The sequence below is a fragment of the Orycteropus afer genome, unplaced genomic scaffold, assembly GCF_000298275.1.
Source record: "Orycteropus afer afer isolate SDZICR_OR568_19922 unplaced genomic scaffold, OryAfe1.0 scaffold00135, whole genome shotgun sequence".
NCBI classification, from domain to species: Eukaryota; Metazoa; Chordata; class Mammalia; order Tubulidentata; family Orycteropodidae; genus Orycteropus; species Orycteropus afer.
In genome coordinates this window covers 4,904,786-4,918,390 of record NW_006921722.1, presented here as the reverse complement: position 1 = coordinate 4,918,390, position 13,605 = coordinate 4,904,786, and the positions used below count along the sequence as shown (strand labels likewise).

General features: G+C 46.9%; 1 protein-coding gene across 1 annotated transcript in view; it reads left to right on the top strand.

The window, feature by feature from the left end:
* MAP3K4 (mitogen-activated protein kinase kinase kinase 4) overlaps nt 1-13,605 on the top strand; it is a 109,339-nt gene that overhangs the window by 32,905 nt on the left and 62,829 nt on the right. The window contains exons 4-6 of the mRNA XM_042781574.1: nt 1,679-1,921; nt 4,914-5,060; nt 11,253-11,410. Coding sequence (XP_042637508.1) covers nt 1,679-1,921; nt 4,914-5,060; nt 11,253-11,410 — 548 coding nt within the window. The remainder of the gene's footprint in view (nt 1-1,678; nt 1,922-4,913; nt 5,061-11,252; nt 11,411-13,605) is intronic.

Genomic DNA, 13,605 nt, shown 5'->3' with positions numbered 1-13,605 from the left:
GATGCTGAGGGGCCGGTGCGCCTGGGCAGGTGGGGTGGGCGAGGGCCGTGCTGCCATGGACGTTCTGGACGTTGGGTGGACTGGGGCGACCCTCAGAGGCCGAGATTTGAATTATGTCTTCCCAGTCTCCAGGAGCCCCTCCAAGGGCTTCCCCGGCACGGTCATTGTGTTGTGAAATGATCCCGGGCTCCTGTGTGAAGAGCACATTGGAGAAGGTGAGGGTAGGAGCAGGAGGATCCGTTAGTAGTTGTTCCGTGCCGTTGAGTCGGCTCTGATGCATAGCGACCCCGTGTGCAACAGAATGAAACGCTGCCTGGTCCTGTGCCAGCCTCAGTCCTTGCCATTCCTGAGCCCATCGTTGCAGCCGCTGTGTCAGTCCATCTCATTGAGGGTCTTCCCCTTTTCCTTGGACCCTCCACTTTACCAACCATGATATCCTTCTCCAAGCAATGATCCCTCTGACAACATGACCAACATAGGTAAGACAAAGTCTACCCCTTCTCGCTTCTAAGGAGCCTTCGGGCTGCACCCATTCCAGGACAGAGTTGTTAGTTCTTTTTGGCAGTGCACGGTACTTTCAGTATTCTTTACCAACACCACAACCCAAAAGCATCACCTCTTCTTTGGTTCTCCTTGTTCATTATCCAGCTCTCAAATGCATATGAGGTGATTGAAAATACCATGGCTTGGGTTAGGCACACCTTAGTCTTCACAGAGACATCTTTGCTCTTCAGCACTCGAAAGAGGTCTTTTGGAACACATTTGCCCAGTGCAATATGTCCTCGATGTCTTCACTGCTACTTCCAAGGATGGTGATTATGGAACCAGGTAATACGAAATCTTTGACAACGTCAATCTTTTCTCCAAAATTTCACTAAATGTTAGGGAGGGTAGGTACGAGTGGCATTAGGAAGAAGAACAGCTATAATTGGTGATACTTTAAGTTGAAAGGCAGTTGAGGTTTTCAAGTTTTGATGGCCTCTTAGTAAAAGGAGATGAAGCCTTTGAATGGGATCGAGGGTGGTGCTGCTGGAAGGTTTAACAATGGGAAAGGGTTAGCGTCCCTGCTTTGTGGGAAGGAGATCAGCCTGTAACGAAGGTAACTGAGAGAATGGTGAGCAACACCAGGATTCGCAGAAGCATGGGATCACAGAGCCCTGAGGGGTGCCAGTCGGCTCAGTTTTGTGATTGACTGATTGATGGATTTTATCAGCCTCATCCGTGATCTGAGGAGAGCAGATGGATAAAAGAATGGGTTGAGGGTGTGCTGTGACTGGATTCTGTAATCTCCTCTCAAATTTGAATAATTCTGTGGTTTTCTCAGTCTGGAGATGTGGCTAATACTGCATGTAACTGTAAAAATGTTGTGATCATTTTAATTATCACGTATTTTATAGTAAATTAATTGTGAAAAATATTAGAGATTGACTCGATCTATTTCATAATATACTTTTTGATAAAATATTGCAATTTGATTTCTTATTAAGGTTTTCTAACACTCTTAAAACTTTTTGGGTCTGTATTGAAAATGTTGAATTACTGTAAAGATGATCTCTTTTCCTGTAAAACGGTAGTTTCATAGTTTTGTCAGCAAACTGTAGATACTGATAGTTTGAAAGCACCACCCTGGGCCGGCCTCCTGCATTCTCACCCTATCTGTCTGTAACTTTGGTGCAAGTTTTCAGAATTCCCAGACCCCATGTGGGGCTCGGATTACGTGCAGCTGTCCAGCACCCCTGCCTCCCGGGAGCAGAAGGGCAGCGCTGTCTCCTGGGAGGAGCTCCGCTCCATGGACCTGCCGTCGTTTGAACCTGCCTTCTTAGTCCTGTGCCGCGTGCTCCTCCACGTCATCCACGAGTGTCTGAAGCTGAGATTGGAGCAGAGGCCCGCTGGGGAGCCATCCCTCCTGAGCATCAAGCAGGTGGGTCTCAGGCTGCGTGGCGGTTGTAGTGATTATTGCGTCATCCCGCGGGCTGATACATTTTACTTTGAGGATTTGTTTTTCGAATGTTTGCAAATAGTGACAAATGGGTGTAGGGCAGGGTGTCCAAGCTTTTCCTTCTCAGGTACTGGAAACTCGTCACGTGTAGCCTCAGAGGTAAGCTACCAGCCAGGCTTTCTGTCATCTGCTTTCTTCTGACAGGATATAATAGAGGCCCTTCCATGTGCTGGGAATACCAGTCTATGAGTACGAACTTGGGTTTCACTCATAAGAGGATGCGGTTCACGTTTCTTCTGGTTTTGTTTTCTGTCCTGTTTGAGTTCCGTGTAAGCAGCACTGTGTCTTCAGCATACACAGAGGCAGCGTGTGGGATTCCTGCTTGCTGAAGCAGTGGTGTGGTGTGAGCAGGAGTGCCAGCTTCTGATTTCTTAGTTGTTTTTAGTTCTGGAAGGGATCTTTTTAGGGAGTTTGATCCTGCAAGGGGAACTGCAGTGACAGGGTCTGTATTTATGCTTTGTGATGTTGTCTTACTGGCATTTACAGCCTGTAATACAGTTTTCTGACTTTTTATGAAGTCATGTTGGTATGTTGTTTGTAGAATGTCTGCCCATCCTCTAGGGCTTGGGGCGGCTTGCATCTGAGAAGGACATCCGTGGGGGTAGAGATGGAGGAGTGATGGGGCACATAGATCATAACACAAGTATAAAGTAGGATTTTATTGGGAGGAGGGGTTCGTTAGAATAGAATAGGGTGATTAATGGAGGTCACGTGGAACGGGGTCCCTTACCTCATCGGTCATTTCGGTCCCCACTGGGCACTGACCAGACCTCTGTTTTCTCTTCAGCTCTACTTCCCTTTCACTGCCTGGTCCTGGTTCTTAGCCCACCTGCCACTCTGACCATGCTTTTCACGTGTCATCCACACCACAGCTGTTATAGGGCATAGTAGTTAGAGAGATACTTACTATTCCTTTTCCCACAGAACCAATACTTCAGGAATGTAACTGGTAAAACAAGACAGAGTTTATTTTTTGCCTGATGGGTGTATTGTGAGGATTAAATAGTAATTTGTGTTAACGACATTTTGAAAAAAAAAATACATAGATTAATGTAGCATAACTAAGAGTAGAAGCAGAATGGAAACTTGCGCTTGAATTCATTCATCGATTGAGTTAATAAATACCTGAGTGACATCTTTGATACAGAAATGTTTGTGCAGTCGGAACACAGTGTGGAGGCGTGCGTCCAGGTTGTGGCACGGTGGCTGAGCGCCCGGCTACGTGTGAAGACTGGCTGCTCAGCCGTCTGAACCCACAGCTGCTCTTTGGAGAAAGGTGTGGTGTTCTGCTTCCATAACGAAACCTGCTGAGGCAGCTTTGGAAACCCGAGGAGGCAGTTCTACTCTGTCCTACGGGGCTTGCTCTGAGTTGGAATCGACTGCATGGCCATGGGTGTGGTTTGGTTGTTTTAAATAGTAGTGGTAAATAGGTGTCTGGTAAACCTGTGAGAGCTGCAACTTGACAAGACTGCTTTGTTACTCGGGTCTCACAAGTTTTCTGCCTTGGACGGATGCATGCACTCTTACCACTATTCTGTCTCTATCGCTGGAAAGTGTTTCTGTTTCCTTCCTCTATCAGTGTCTGCCTTCCACAGGTTCCAACTGTTGCAGGTTTCATTGTATGTATAAATCCTCATCTGCATCTCTGATCGTATGTTGACTATAAAATCATGAAAGTAAATGAGTCGTACATTTTTATATTTTTAAAGAAAGTTTGTACCAGTTTACTTTCTCAACAACAGTTGTTGAGGTCCTTTTGTGTTTTGACTGTTGTACTTTAATTTAACAAGAAGGACACAGGGAAAAGGTAACCACAGGGAGGATGTGGGAAGAGAGCTGTTACATTATGGGGATTACAATCAATGTCATGAAACAAAATGTGAAAGAACTGCTGTGTGGAAAATAAATTTGCTCTGTGAACTTTCACCAGATTATACACAAGAAAACCCTAATGTAACAGTATCATCTCCTACCCAGGGTACGAGTTTTAAGGGAATGGTATCTCCAAATGTGACTGATGGACACCTCGCAGGCAGTCTGCTTTTGGCCTCCTTTCCTTTGCAACCTTACATCCTGGCCTATATACTGCTGTTTTGTCCTTCATTTTGTTTTGTTCCCTGGCTTTCATTTAATTTCATCAGGTTAATTATTTTATTTTAATTTTGGTGTGTTAATGCATCATTTTTTAAATTGCACTTTTTTTCTTATTATTGGAGTTTTATTGAGGTAGAAACCCCAAATCACAATGGGTGAACTATGCTAAATTATTACAAAGTCAGCCGTACTCTGTGGTGTGTAAGTATATTTAAATATTCGTTTTATTACATTTTTTATTAAAAGAAAATAGCCAGTTTCATTAGGATGTTTTCCTGTAGTATTTCATCTTATAATATAAATTAGTAGAAAAGCAGATTTGATTTGAAGAAATTTATTTTCCCTGTAAATTTATACCTAGAATATATGGTAGCAAACCAGTGGTTGCCCATATGATGTTTTTTCTGTTGTTGTTGTTGTTGTTATGTGCCGTCGAGTCGGCCCCGACTCATAGCGACCCCTCCTTGGGTTTCCGAGGCAGTATCACTACGGAAGTAGGATTGCCCAACCTTCCTTCCGAGGAGTGGCTGGTGGGTTTGAACCGCCAGCCTTCTGGTTAGCAGTCAAGTGCTTTAGCCACTATGCTACCAGAGCTCCCTGTAGTGATGCTAAAATATGAAATGTTTTTATTTTCGCTGCTTTTTTCTTACTCCCTTGAGACCACGGAGACATTCCTATGAAGTGAACTGGTAAAGAATCTGGAAAACACTTCAGGGTTTCAGAGGCAGGCTTCCCTGATGGTCTCGAGGAAGGAGGTGGCAGAATTGCCCTGCGACGTGCCGAGGTGGGAGATGACAGACCTTGTCCTTGTTGTCCGCAGCTGGTGAGAGAGTGTAAGGAGGTCCTCAAGGGCGGCCTCCTCATGAAGCAGTACTACCAGTTCATGCTGCGCGAGCTGCTGGACGGCCTGGGGCAGACGGACTGCAACATGGACGCCTTCGAGGAGGACCTGCACAAGATGCTGATGGTGAGGGGAGCACGGTTCCCTGTGTGCGCGGGTTCGGGCCCGGCGGGGGTGTCTGTCATCTGCTTCTTCTCATCCAGGATTAGACTAAACTTGATTTTCCTAAGTCCACGGTATTTTTTATCCCGTTGTTTTTAAATTAGGAATGTTGAGCCATCTTACTGTAGTTGGTTGTTAACTATGCAGTTGTCTGTCCTAGAACAGAACGACTTAGAGTGGACTCGTAATCCGGCCCATTTTATCTGGTCATCTCTTGAGGGCCATGTTTTGAATACCTGGGATGTTCTAGGGACTTTGCAGGGCTCTGAGAATTCAGTGGTGCGCGAGAGTGGCTCCTCGTCCAGCGTGGTGCACAATCTGACCGCGGAGTGTGGGTTACCAGGGAGACCCGAGCTAGCCTGGGACAGTGCGGAAGTTCTTCCCAGGAGGAAGCTGGATCGCAGGGAACAAGCTAGAAGTTCACTGAGGGGCCCGGCACCTTCTAAGAGTCAGGAATAGCTCAATTTAGCAGGATCTCTCCCTGAGCAGAGGCTTGCTTGTCTTTTCTCTGGCTGTGTCCATTTCCTGTGCTTCCCAGCGTCTGTACTTGTGCAGAATCTCACTGTTCTTTCCTGCTGGGAATGTCCTCTTTTCTCTTCCTCTGTCCACTGAGGACTTCTTTCAAATTTTCTTTTCCTGTAGGAAGCTTTATTTTACTTTTTAAAAGCTTAGTTGATGTTTGCCTGTCCTTTCTCTCATAGCAGTTAGAACTCAGATATAACACTTAATGACAGGCCACTGATTTGTCCTCAGGCTTCCCTAATTAGATTGAGGCTTCACGAGCCAGAGGTGAGGTTTAGAAATTCTTCTGTCTTTCACAAGATCTGGTCAAGTGTTACTGTGCAGTAAATACTTGTGAGCAGATTCATCAGTGTGTGTGGTTACCTAATAGGGCAGGTTGAGGGAATGATACAGAAACCACAGCACGCACAGGTGTTTGCTTTGGGAATGCGTTCATCCTTGTTGGTCATCTCCGTGGTCCCCTGCCCCACAGAGACTGTGGCCCTTTCAGATGCCATCCCCTGCCTTCCTCCTCTTCGCCCCCCACCTTCTAGGCTGGAAGAAAGGGGAAGGGCGATGGGGAAGAGGACCTTACCAGCCCAGCTACAGGCAGCCAGAGTGCCCCTGCAGGCCCCAGCAGCAGACTCTGCAGCCCGCTTCTTGGCCTCTGCTGGAGCTGTGGTGGAGGCTGAGAGCACACATGTTTCCCATTCTGGCCGCTAGAGTGAAGCTAGAGCAGGAAGGATGTGACAGAGTGGGGCTTCTGACAGCCAGCATGTTGGAGAAGTCATGTTAGCGAGCTTGAAGTTATTTCATAATTATTTAGGGGAGGGAGCCTAGAGCACCAGAGTGGGTGAAATGTACATTATGTCATGAAAATCTTTGTCATGGAAAAGTTAGGGTAGAAAACAGTGAACAAGTGTTTTCTCTCTCACTTGATGGATGATTAAACTGGAGGTGTGGAGAGACAAGCTAAGATGGTTTTCCTCTGCCAACTGTTGACAGACGGGCTTAGAGGGGCCCGTGCAGCAGCTCTTCCTGTGCCATGGCCGAGGTGTCCAGGAGTGGAATCAGGCAGGTGAAAGGCCCTTGTGGTCATGCTGTTCAGTGCCCTCGCTGTGCCTGTGGGCGTCCTGAAGTGAGGTGGTGCGAGTTACCAAAAGCCACAGCTTGTCAGTGTTGAAGGTGCTTTGAATGCAGCTTGGCTGTGCTCCCGATGAGCTGCATAAGATGGTCTCCCTCGGTGTCATCTCTGTGATCTCACAGATGCAGACAGCAGGGATTACCCATGGTTTTAAAATCCTGCCCCATTGTGCCCTAGAAGGACCAGGGCAGGGCCTGTTTTGAGGACTGGGAATAGTCAAACAAAGTCAGTGGTTCGGTAGGAAGGAGGTCAGTGGCCTAGAAGCAGGCAGTCCCGTTAGGTTCACCACCATACCCTTCCCGTGGAGCCCACTGAAAGCAGCAGAAGCAATGGAGACTGAAGAAACTCATTGTACCAGTGAGGCCCCAAGCAATAAAACCATGGCAGCCATTTGCCTTGAAGGTGAGACTGCAGTGTGGATGGGCACAGCTCTCCACGCACCCATTAGACCGGTGGGCCAGCAGCAGTGAGTCCAGCTGTGGTGTCAGGAGAGTTCCGCAGACATCCTGTTGGAGCTACACAGCTGCAGGGCAGAAGGGCTATAAGTAGAGACATTTTTATTGTCTGCAGTCTAAGCTACTAGCCAGGAAGACTGCTGGGTGAGAGTACCGGTAGAGGGAGAAGATGCAATGATGGGTAAGTTATGATGCAGAAAGACTATGAGTAAGGGATCGTGTACTATGTTTATCATCCTTCTGTTTTCAAAAATCTCAGACCTGTATGCCCACAGTATAGAGGAAGGAACAGACATGGCGAGCAGCTGAGGCAGGAAACGTAGCTGAAGCTGGGAGCTATCTCAGCCCGTTTTCCTGCTTTCAGCCTCCAAATAAGCTGAACGATAAACATACTATATAATGTGGGAACACGTGGCAGACAGACTTCAGGAAACCACCTAAAGCTTTTCAAAAGAATGAGACTATGAAAGTGGGTCTTGTCAGCCATGGTGGTGGTGAAGCCACATGGAGGGCGGAGTGGGCATATGTGTAACCAGTGCTCCTGTCGGAAAGAAGGAACAACCAGCAGATGGAAACAGCTTTCTGTCACGCAGGTTCCTGAGGACCTGCTCTGTGCCAGGTACCATACAGGTGCTGAGGATTCCACGGTGAGCCTCACGCACGTATGGGGTCTAAGAGTAGCGGGAAGATGGCTGTTAATGAAGTAATCATACAGACATACAACCTCAGCTGTGAAGAACACGACAGAGAGGCCCAGCCTTTATAGACACCCGGTGAGCTTTCAGCTCATGTGGAGCTTAGGGATAGCTTCTTTGAGGAAGGGGCATTGGCGTTTATGTGAAGGTTGATATGTATGTTATGATCCAGTTTATGTAAAATTTTGAAACTTGCCCCAAATAATAGTATACTATGTATTGTAATTTATATAATAACAGATTCTCTTAAAACTTGAAGGTTGCATATTAAACTCATAATGGTTGCCTCTGGGGAGGGAGGGAAGAGAGGACCGTGGAGAGGACTGCAGGAGAGCGTGACTGTATTAGTGCTGCATTGTTCTGACACATACTGCTAGGCTGGGAAGGGGCATGGCCAGAATGAAAGTCCCAATGAAAGGTTTTTGAAGGGTTCGTTCTTGCTACAGTGTGAGCAACAGATGTGAGAGACCCATGAGATGCTGTTTCCGTAGTGCACGGAGGGGCCTTGGACTAGAGTGATAGGTCATATGTTAGAGGAAAATGTCAGGATTCAGAACAAATTTAGAAGATGAGATTGGCTAGACTCAGTGATTAGAGAGGGAGGTATTTGGAGTGACTGTTGGGTGTTTGACTTGTGCAGCTAGATGAGTGGTGAAGATGATGGTGCATTTGTTGTTGTTGTTGTTGTTGTTGTTGTTGTTGTTATGTGTCGTCGAGTCAGACCCGACTCAATGGTGCATTAGAGTTTTTAAATTGAAGAGGCTGAGAGCAGAAATTCAGCAGCCATGGGATTGGTGGTTATGATGGTGTAGCATAGCCATGTCTCCCTGTCATGTGACTTACTTGTGACCCGCAGCTTCTTGAGTGTGGGTGCGGTGAGTGGGATAGTTGGGCTTATCTGGCTTCGGGGTTTTCACTGACAGCTGAGGTGAAAAGGCAGTGAGGGTGGCAGAGTACAGCATGGTGATGGGGTGATTTAGCATAAGATAAGGATGCTGCCGCCGCTGCTGTTGTTATTGTTATGTGTCATCAAGTTGGCTCCAGCTCATAGTGACCCTGTGTACAATTGAACAAAAAACACTGCCCCATCCTGTGTCAGCCTCACAATCTCTGCTATACCTGAGCCCATTGTTCCTGCCACTGTGTCAGTCCATCTCATTGAGGGCCGTCCCTCTGTAGAACTGATAAACCCATAGAATCTAAACTGAGTATGAAGGAAATGGAAAAAAGGAAGAGTAGGAGACGTGAGAAGTAAATAAACCTTTGGAGTGGAAAGCCACACAAAGTTAAGAGAACTGTTGTGGTAGCAGTTGAACAAATATGCTGGAAGCAGGAAGAGAGGGTTTAGCATCAGGGCATTTGAATTGGTGATTTTGGAGTTGAAGGAGTTAGAGTGATACGATCCAACGTGAAACTTGGGCAGAAGTGTTGGAAATGAAGACAGTCCAGGGACTCAAGTGACATGGCCTATGATGGGTCGGCCATGGATATGAAGGTCCACAGCATGATGACTGAACCTGGGAGAAGAGAAGCCTGTAAGTCAGGTGCCAGAGTCTGACCAAGTCAGCAGATGATGGTATAAAGGGGGACAGTGATCCATGTGGTAACATAGATCTGAAAGATGGTTGGTTTGGTTGTGTTTCTTAAGAATGTATAAATGTAATGGTTGAAACTGGCAGCAGGGAGCAAGACTGTACTGGCCATTCACAGATGTTGGGTATACAGTAAGAGCCACAGTTGTCCCTGGAGAAGACTGTGAGGGAGTAGTAGTAACAGCAGAAGGCCAGCTTTCAGAGAAGTCAAGGAGATGGGGGAACAATGGAAGACATAGGAGGGAGGCCCTGGGCCTGGTATTTAAGAGACTTGTATCATTTGGGTAACACGGACCCAATGATCATTGGCTCCCCACACACAGCTAAGTTCATAATGGGCCTAGGACCATGGGTTCACACTGCCCAACCTAGAGATGGAGGACCCAGAAGAAAATGTTCCTGAAAAGATTCAAAATTATGTATTGGTAGTTATTACTGGATATCAGAAATGGTTCATTCCTAACAGTGAACATGTAGCTGATGAAGTAACTGACATCTGGAACAGTGACAGGATCCCCTGAACATGGAGGAGAGACTGGAGAGCTGGCTGCCTTCCCAGTGGAGTGATGTCTCAGAAGTTCTTAGGGAGAGAACGTGGGAGTCACACATTTTATACCCTGTCATGTTATCCTTTAAGTAGAAGTTCATAGATAGTTACTGGTTGTTCCCTTCCCCCCATTTCTTGGTGATACAGCAATTATAAAACCTGTTCATTTAAAAAAAAAACAAAAAAACCTAACAACTCCTAGGTGTTAAAATGTTCTAAGCAACAGAGAAATGAAAATAAGAAACAGGACCGGGAAAGCGGTTGTAACCTTACGGTGGGCACAGAACCCACTTCAGAACGATTGGGTATTTTGTTTATAGATCATACACCTTATAATGTAATAATTATAATTAATACATGTAAATATATTATGGTATATTTTACATCATAATCTTATTATATAAATAAGTTTATTATATAATAAAATAATATAAAAATTATGTCACAGAAATCTGTATGTGTAGGAGGTAGGAAGAAGTGTTTCATTTCCTCTGTCAGCACATAATATACTGTCTAATGTTAACACATGTAACTTGAACAAGTAATGATTCCAACCTCGTGAAGAAATAATGCTCAGTGTATTAATAATGACTATTTCTGGGTGCTGTTATTGTAATAATAATACAGTATTATTGCTGGCGCAGGACCGGAAGGTGTTTCATTCTGCTGTGCATAGGGTCACTGTGAGTTGAAACGTCACAGCGGCACCTAGCGACAACAACATTATTGTGATGCCTTTTTAAATTTTAAGTGGTACTTTTCTGTACATTGTGATTACTAAGTTATTTGCTTCAGAATCCAAAGGATTTGTGAACAATGTATTAAGTTGCTGAGAAAGAAATAAAAACCAAACTCGCTGCTGTCAAGTCCATTGCAACTCATAGCGACCCCTCTTTGGGTTTCTGAGGCAGTATCTCCCTGGAAGTAGATTGCCCAACCTTCCTTCCAAGGAGTGCCTAGGAAGTTTGAACCACCAGTCTTCTGGTTAGCAGTCAAATGCCTTAGGCACTGTGCCTCCAGAGTTCGCAAGTTCCGGAGGAGTCCTGTAATTTAACATGTGCTCATGTGACCATCAGCTAATAGCAGCGAAGAATTTGCTTCTCAGGGTTGCATGCTTTTTAACAGTCTTTCCCTATGACGTGGAGCTGTCATGGGAACATGGGGGGCAGTTTGAGTTACTGACTTCTGCTCTGTGATCTCCTTTTACATTTTTGTATTTCAGGTCTATTTTGATTACATGAGAAGCTGGATCCAAATGCTACAGCAGTTACCTCAAGCATCCCATAGTTTAAAAAATCTGTTAGAAGAAGAGTGGAATTTCACCAAAGAAATCACGCACTACATACGGGGCGGAGAGGCGCAGGCCGGGAAGCTTTTCTGGTAGGCGTCCTGTGTGCTGAGGATGAAGCCCTTACTCTCTCTCTCACTCCCATTGTCTTCTCCATTGCCTCATGGTTAATTACATTAAAGCTACAGGCAGTCCTATGTGGTCTGTCCCCCTTTCCGCAAGGTTTGTGACCCTTAGAGTAGTCGTTCTCAATGAGTGGTGGTTTTGCCCCTCAAAGAGACATTTGGCAATGTCTGGAGACATTTTTGATTGTCATGACTGGGAGGATGCTGCTGGCCTGTAGTGAGTGGGTCAGGGTCAGAGATGCTGCCAACCTTGTTTTGTTTTTTGGGCCGGCTTCCCCCCGGGGGGGGTTTCCCCCCAATTTTAGGTGCCTGAGGTTGAGAAGCCCTGCCTCGACTCTGCCCTCTTGGTTACCTGTACAGAGGAGGAGAACCTAAGTCCTCTGAAGAGTTGACTGGACCTGTGTGCATCACCAGTCTCGGTGGGGACACACAGGACTGAAAAAGTCTGTTCTCATTGATACTCTCTTAGAGCGTAATAATTGTCACAGAATCTTTGCAAACTGAGTTGATGTGTAGTGGAAGAAAAGAAATGGAGGCCAAGGCCAGCTGAGGAAGGGAGTGTGGTCGCAGGCTGTCTGTTGCAGGAATTGATGTAATTGTTGGGTCCGGATGTGGCATGTTGGTCATGGTGCATTTGGGTCGTCTTCCTTTGAGCCCGTTCCCCCAGCTGACCTGGACTTGGAGTGAGGTCAGGATGGCCCTTTGCTTTGGATTCTTCTGCTCTCTGTCCTCCCTCCCGCGCTTCCCTCCTCGCCGTTTTGTTTCTTGTGTCCCCTAGAAGCTCTCTGGTGTGCAGCTCGCGTTCTCTTCCCTGCCCTGCATGTGCAGCCCTGAGCTCTCCGGCAGGGCCCTTATCTGGCTCCAGAGCCGCAGCTCCAGCCGTCTCGGTCCTGCAGTCAGTATCCTCAGAGTTGACATGCGCTTTCCTGGCCCTGCCCTCTGGTTCTTTTTCATGCCTGTGTTTCCTTATTTTGAGTAAGCAGTGAGCCTGCTGTCATCTCAGAGCCCCCGAGTCCCTCAGACCAGGAGCCCAGACTGGGTTCCCTCACTCCTACTCAGCCTGGTTGCCACAGTCGGCTTTTTAAAAAATATCCTCTGTGCCATTTTCATAATGTCTGCCGGCCTTCATCTCCTGTATTTCTCTCTGCCAGCGCGTCTTTCTGTTTGCCTGTTCTGTTTCCAGGCTGTCAAGCTTTGTTGAAGAAATTAAACAAAGATGAAAGTCCAGGGTACTGTTTAGTTTTATACAAGTTCATGTTTTGAATTTCACTGTAGCCTCATGGCTTCCTGTCCACCTTTTTGCTTTTATCCTTTGCGTGTCCCTCAGTTTCCTAGTGCTGCAGCCTCCAACTTTCTGCAGCTTCCTTGAGTCTCTAGCCCTGGCCTTCAGCTCCTTGTTCTGAGAAGCCCCTTCGTGGAGCCCCATCTGCTCTTCTGATCACTGTCTCCTGATGCGGTTCCCCTGGAGCCGTCAGTCTGGGCGTCCGCACGACCTCTCTCGCTCTCCCCCCATCTCCCCTGATCCTTTCTGCTGCCCCTGCAGGATGTCTCCCGAGTCTGCCGTTCACTTCCCCACTGTCTCCAGGTGGTGTGCTTTCTCACCTGCGGTATCACAGCAGCCTTCCCTGCTCTGCTCTTCTGCCCCTCGGTTTATTCTCAGCAGAGTGTTCCTGTGAGAATGACACGTCAGACGCGTGGCCGCTCGGTTCCCACACTGCCTCTTCCCTCAGTAGCACAGGATGCCAAGACCGTGGCCTGCCCGGCCTGCGCTGTGTCCCCTGCCCCCCAGGCTCTGCTTACTCCACTCGCTCTACTCCTGCGCTTCCCGGTGGTTTTTCTCCGGCCAGGCTTGTTTCTGCCTCAGGCTCTCAGCACTTGCTGGTCTCCCTAGCTGGACTACTCTTCTCCCAGTAATTTCCCTGATCTCCTGAGGTCTTTCTCCAGTTACTACCTTCTTAGAACACCTCAGCTTGAAATCTCTGCCTGCAAGTGCCCTGCTGTGCTTCTCTCTGGAGCACTGAGCAGTGTCAGATACTGTCTGTTGACTGTACAGTTTTTCTCCTTTCATCAGACGGATTTGAGCTATTTTCTCCACTGCTGCTTACTACAAAAGAGACACTCAAATAAATATTTGTTGAATAAGCTCTGGTAGCATAGTGGCT